The 6620-nt window shown below is 50.4% G+C and overlaps 1 protein-coding gene across 1 annotated transcript in view; it reads left to right on the forward strand.

Annotated features, from left to right (window-relative positions):
• LOC311117146 (protein-tyrosine kinase 2-beta-like) overlaps positions 1 to 6612 on the forward strand; it is a 65859-nt gene extending 59247 nt beyond the window's left edge. Inside the window, exons 24-29 of the mRNA XM_084192129.1 lie at positions 503 to 652; positions 1688 to 1723; positions 1982 to 2006; positions 2475 to 2653; positions 4292 to 4372; positions 5723 to 6612. Of these exons, the coding sequence (XP_084048255.1) occupies positions 503 to 652; positions 1688 to 1723; positions 1982 to 2006; positions 2475 to 2653; positions 4292 to 4372; positions 5723 to 5944 (693 nt within the window). The 3' untranslated portion in view covers positions 5945 to 6612. The remainder of the gene's footprint in view (positions 1 to 502; positions 653 to 1687; positions 1724 to 1981; positions 2007 to 2474; positions 2654 to 4291; positions 4373 to 5722) is intronic.
• Positions 6613 to 6620: the final 8 nt, after the last annotated feature.

Genomic DNA, 6620 nt, shown 5'->3' on the forward strand with positions numbered 1-6620 from the left:
AATTCTAGACTAGTTATCTAGTTATATTCTACTTAATTCTAGACTCTAGTTATCTAGTTCTAGTCTAATTAATTCTAGACTAGTTATCTAGTTCTAGTCTACTTAATTCTAGACTAGTTATCTAGTTATATTCTACTTAATTCTAGACTAGTTATCTAGTTATATTCTACTTAATTCTAGACTCTAGTTATCTAGTTCTAGTCTACTTAATTCTAGACTCTAGTTATCTAGTTCTAGTCTACTTCCTTCTAGACTCTGGTTACTCTATTTCCACCCTCAGTGGGGGTTTAAAGAAACCGTAAGCATCTGTTTTTCAGGGATACAGTATCTTCAACCTAGCTTCCGTTTCATTTACGCCTTCTACGTTAGGTCTCTATGACGATCCAAGTCATGTGGTCCTGTGCTTGTGTTAAAGCCCTGTGTTACTGCTATAAGCCCAACAAGCAAGGCTACTGTATTACTAGCTCTGTACTATATGATTGGTGTGTGTCCCTTCCAATAGGAGGGTGAGTTCGTTGTGGAGCCGTCCAGTAAGGAGGACGCCCAGCGGTTGTGGCAGATGGAGAGACTGCGTATGCAGGAGACGATGAGACAACAGAAACAACAGATGATGGAGGATAACAAATGGCTGACCAAGGAGGAGAGACTCCTGGTGGGGAAAACACCTCCGACCTTTACCCCCCTAGACCTAGCAACCCGCCCTAGCAACCACCCTAACAACCCCCTAACAACAAGTGGCTGACCAAGGAGGAGAGACTCCTGGTGGGGAAAACACCTCTGACCTTTACCCCCCTAGACCTAGCAACCCGCCCTAGCAACCCACCCTAACAACCACCCTAACAACAAGTGGTTGACCAAGGAGGAGAGACTCCTGGTGGGGAAAACACCTCCGACCTTTACCCCCCTAGACCTAGCAACCCGCCCTAACAACCACCCTAGCAACCACCCTAACAACAAGTGGCTGACCAAGGAGGAGAGACTCCTGGTGGGGAAAACACCTCCGACCTTTACCCCCCTAGACCTAGCAACCCGCCCTAGCAACCCACCCTAGCAACCACCCTAACAACAAGTGGCTGACCAAGGAGGAGAGACTCCTGGTGGGGAAAACACCTCCGACATTTACCCCCCTAGACCTAGCAACCCGCCCTAGCAACCACCCTAACAACAAGTGGCTGACCAAGGAGGAGAGACTCCTGGTGGGGAAAACACCTCCAACCTTTATACCACTATACCTAGCAACCCGCCCTAGCAACCACCCTAACAACAAGTGGCTGACCAAGGAGGAGAGACTCCTGGTGGGGAATATACCTCCAACATATTCCCCCCTAGACCTAGCAAACCACCCTAACAACCCCTTAACAACAAGTGGCTGACCAAGGAGTAACGACTCCTGGTGGGGAATACACCTTCGACCTTTACCACCCTAGACCTAGTAACCTGCCCTAGCAACCGGGCCCTAGTCCGCCCTAACAACTAGCTCTCTGTATGCCCTGTCCACCATAACTACCTTCCGTCCACCTTATCAACCAACCCCCTCTCCACCCTAACCACCAGTCCCGTAACTCTCACTCTCGGTGGGTCTGTTTTTGAACTGACTGTCCCTATGGGGACCATGGGGTCCGTGGTCAATCGACGGTCCACGTCCATATAGTGTCAAATGAACCTGAAGCTACTTGTTCCTTTACAGGATCCCATGGGACAGGAGGACGCCTCCAGTCCACTGGTATGTGTCTTTTTAAAAGCTCATACATGCATATAACAAGTTCTAAAGCATTATACCTGCAGGCTTTAGGTTTAGTGTTACCACAGCCTCTGTTTTTCTGGTCTGTCATTCACTCGTCTGTCTGTCCATTTACATGAAATCACAATGAATTGGTAACAAATCCCCAACTGTCTTTACTGCTATGCGATATGGAGTTGTAGTAGGTACGATGATTAGTCAGGTTTCTATAGTTATTCTGCTTTTTGTCTCTGTCTGTAGTCACCTGAAGCTGAGACTGAACATGGTGAGTGGTCCTTCAGAATATCTAGTCGTATGAAATGGAATTTGATTAAGTGTAACAAAAGTATCATAAACATCCTCCAGTCCTTCTCATACACCCCTCCCTCTCTCCCCCCGCCTCCATCTCTCCCCCCTCTCTCCCCCCCTCTCTCCCCCTGCCTCCCTCTCCCCCGCCCTCATCTCCCCCCTCTCTTCCCCCTGCCTTCCTCTCCCCCCCTCTCTCCGCCCCCCTCCCTCTCTCCCCCCGCCTCCCCCCCCTCTCTCCGCCCCCCTCCCTCTCTCCCCCCGCCTCCCCCTTCCCCCCGCCTCCCTCTCTCTCTCCCCCTCTCTTCCCCCCGCGTCCCTCTCTCTCCCTCCCTCTCTCCCCCCTCCTCCTCTCTCCCCCCCTCCTCCTCTCTCCCCCTCCTCCTCTCTCCCCCCTCTCCCCCCCTCCTCCCTCCCTCCCTCTCTCCCTCCCTCTCTGAAACCCCAGCCCCGCCAGACAAGCCCCCACGTCTCCCCGTCCCCACAGCCCAGGCCTTCCCAACAGCAGAGCTGGACCGGTCAGATGACCAGGTGTACCAGGCGGTGATGGAGCTGGTCAAGGTGGTGGTGCAGCTGAAGAACGATGTCAACACACTACAGCCTGAACAATACATCAACATAGTGAAGGTAAAGACATGGAAGGTGGTGACTAGTCCCGTAGGAAACCTGAATCAGACACTTGTGATTCAGCTTGGAGTTCCACTTTTGGGAAAATGAGTCCCATTGTACCGGGCGAACTCAATCAAGGGCAGCTCAAGTATATGAAAGTATTTGACTGTACTCAGGTCTGCTGTAGGATAGAGGCAATGGACCCACAGAAGCATTATAAGATATGGAGTTTCTGTATCCCAATTTGCCCAGGCTAAAAATACTGATATTTCTGCGCATGTGCAGGATTTATTTTTACGTAGCTGAGTACCCACTCCGCTTCCTATGTAGCTGCTGTGCTGAGTGTCTAGTCTGCTTCCTATGTAGATGCTGTGCTGAGTGTCTAGTCCGCTTCCTATGTAGATGCTGTGCTGAGTGTCTAGTCCACTTCCTATGTAGATGCTGTGCTGAGTGTCTAGTCCGCTTCCTATGTAGCTGCTGTGCTGAGTGTCTAGTCCGCTTCCTATGTAGCTGCTGTGCTGAGTGTCTAGTCCGCTTCCTATGTAGCTGCTGTGCTGAGTGTCTAGTCCGCTTCCTATGTAGATGCTGTGCTGAGTGTCTAGTCCGCTTCCTATGTAGATGCTGTGCTGAGTGTCTAGTCCGCTTCCTATGTAGCTGCTGTGCTGAGTGTCTAGTCCGCTTCCTATGTAGTTGCTGTGCTGAGTGCCTAGTCCGCTTACTATGTAGTTGCTGTGCTGAGTGCCTAGTCCGCTTACTATGTAGCTGCTGTGCTGAGTGCCTAGTCCACTTCCCATGTAGCTGCTGTGCTGAGTGTCTAGTCCGCTTCCTATGTAGATGCTGTGCTGAGTGTCTAGTCCGCTTCCTATGTAGCTGCTGTGCTGAGTGTCTAGTCTGCTTCCTATGTAGATGCTGTGCTGAGTGTCTAGTCCGCTTCCCATGTAGCTGCTGTGCTGAGTGTCTAGTCCGCTTCCTATGTAGCTGCTGTGCTGAGTGTCTAGTCCGCTTCCTATGTAGATGCTGTGCTGAGTGTCTAGTCCGCTTCCTATGTAGCTGCTGTGCTGAGTGTCTAGTCCGCTTCCCATGTAGCTGCTGTGCTGAGTGTCTAGTCCGCTTCCTATGTAGATGCTGTGCTGAGTGTCTAGTCCACTTCCTATGTAGATGCTGTGCTGAGTGTCTAGTCCGCTTCCTATGTAGCTGCTGTGCTGAGTGTCTAGTCCGCTTCCTATGTAGATGCTGTGCTGAGTGTCTAGTCCGCTTCCCATGTAGCTGCTGTGCTGAGTGTCTAGTCCGCTTCCTATGTAGATGCTGTGCTGAGTGTCTAGTCCGCTTCCTATGTAGATGCTGTGCTGAGTGTCTAGTCCGCTTCCTATGTAGCTGCTGTGCTGAGTGCCTAGTCCGCTTCCTATGTAGATGCTGTGCTGAGTGCCTAGTCCGCTTCCTATGTAGCTGCTGTGCTGAGTTCCACTCCCCCCTCCTTGATACCTTTTGTCTGGTCACTGGTGTAGCCTACAAACTTAATGTTGTACACAGAACTGTTCAAACTATTGCATTCCACGCCTTTATTTTAGTAGTGGCGGGGCGTGTATCTGTAGCCACGGTAACAGCTTGACTTGCCAGGACGTATTTTATTGATTAAAGACTCCCCTCTCGCTCCAGTCTATAGGGCTGACCTTGCGGAGTCTGATCCACAGTGTGGATGATATTCTACCTACCCTGCATGAGTCCATCAGGACAGAGGTACAGTAACAACCTTCTCCGTTTTACCTCACTCCTTCTCTCCGATATCCCCCGTCCTCAACAGTATATCCCCCATCCTCAACAGTATATCCCCCGCCTTCAACAGTATATCCCCCGCCTTCAACAGTATATCCCTCGTCCTCAACAGTATATCCCTCGTCCTCAACAGTATATCCCCCGTCCTCAACAGTATATCCCCCGTCCTCAACAGTATATCCCCCGCCTTCAACAGTATATCCCTCGTCCTCAACAGTATATCCCTCGTCCTCAACAGTATATCCCCCGTCCTCAACAGTATATCCCCCGTCCTCAACAGTATATCCCCCGTCCTCAACAGTATATCCCCCGTCCTCAACAGTATATCCCCCGTCCTCAACAGTATATCCCCCGTCCTCAACAGTATATCCCCCGTCCTCAACAGTATATCCCCCGTCCTCAACAGTATATCCCCCGTCCTCAACAGTATATCCCCCGTCCTCAACAGTATATCCCCCGTCCTCAACAGTATATCCCCCGTCCTCAACAGTATATCCCCTGCCCTCAACAGTATATCCCCTGCCCTCAACAGTATATCCCTCGTCCTCAACAGCATATCCCTCGTCCTCAACAGTATATCCCCTGCCCTCAACAGTATATCCCTCGTCCTCAACAGCATATCCCCTGCCCTCAACAGTATATCCCCCGTCCTCAACAGCATATCCCTCGTCCTCAACAGCATATCCCTCGTCCTCAACAGTATATCCCCCGTCCTCAACAGTATATCCCCTGTCCTCAACAGTATATCCCCCGTCCTCAACAGTATATCCCCTGTCCTCAACAGTATATCCCCCGTCCTCAACAGTATATCCCTCGTCCTCAACAGTATATCCCCCGTCCTCAACAGTATATCCCCCGTCCTCAACAGTATATCCCCCGTCCTCAACAGTATATCCCCTGTCCTCAACAGTATATCCCCCGTCCTCAACAGTATATCCCCCGTCCTCAACAGCATATCCCCTGCCCTCAACAGCATATCCCCTGCCCTCAACAGTATATCCCCCGTCCTCAACAGTATATCCCCCGTCCTCAACAGTATATCCCCCGTCCTCAACAGTATATCCCCCGTCCTCAACAGTATATCCCCCGCCCTCAACAGTATATCCCCTGCCCTCAACAGCATATCCCCTGCCCTCAACAGTATATCCCCCGTCTTCAACAGTATATCCCCCGTCCTCAATCCCTCTATTCTCTTGTTCCACTGAGATGTTCACTTAGGAACAATGACAAAGGAGTTGGCTAAAAGAGAAAACATGCTAGCATGCAGGCTACCATTAACCTTTCACTCTCTCCAATCCTCTCCCCTCCTCTCAGATCGAGGGCACCCAGAAGCTGTTGAACAACGACATGGCAGAGTTGATCAGTAAGATGCGTCTGGCCCAGCAGAACGCAATCACCTCTCTGAAGGAGGAGTGTAAGAAACAGATGCTGACTGCAGCACACAACCTGGCCATGGACGGGAAGAACCTCCTGGATGCTGTGGACCAGGCCAGGGTCAGGGCCAACCTGGCCAAGCCCAAACCGGAGGACCCATAGTGGGGTAAATACCCACAGGACACCCCCTCTGGATGGATGGGAGGATTTCCATGTGGGTTGTTTTTTTTTCCACTGGAGGACAGGTCAGAGCCAAACATGTTGTGACTGATTGGATGGACATCAGTGACTTGCAGGTACAATAGTCGAGATAAGCGGCATCAGTATGACTAAAATGTTGTGCCGTGCCATTTTGCCTACATTTCCCACCACGTGGGCCAGCCCCTAGTAATTACGAGTTCTAGCCAATGAGCTTCAGCCCCTCGCATTTGACTGACGGCTTGCAAGAGGCATGCCCAGCGTTATCCAATGAGGTTGCAGGGCGGGCCCAATGACACAGCAGAGAGAGAGAGAGCAATTACGTGGTTCACATATCTGCACATATGTGATGTAGTAAGCAATTTACAGGGACCACTATAGGCTCCTAAGCGCTAGTTCAGAACTACTGGCTAAAACGTATACAAAATTATCGGAGAATCTCTTTAAGAAAAGCCTTTTATAAATAGTCACATTCTCTCTGTCTGCTTAGGTACAGTGGCTTGCAAAAGTATTCACACCCTTTGGCATTCTTCCTATTTTGTTGCCTTACAACCTGGAATTAAAATGGATTTCTTTGGGGTTTGTATCATTTGATTTACACAACATGCCTACCACTTTGAAGATGCAAATTTTTTTTGTG

The sequence above is a fragment of the Coregonus lavaretus genome (assembly GCF_964263955.1).
Source record: "Coregonus lavaretus genome assembly, contig: HAP1_SCAFFOLD_1397, whole genome shotgun sequence".
NCBI lineage: Eukaryota > Metazoa > Chordata > Actinopteri > Salmoniformes > Salmonidae > Coregonus > Coregonus lavaretus.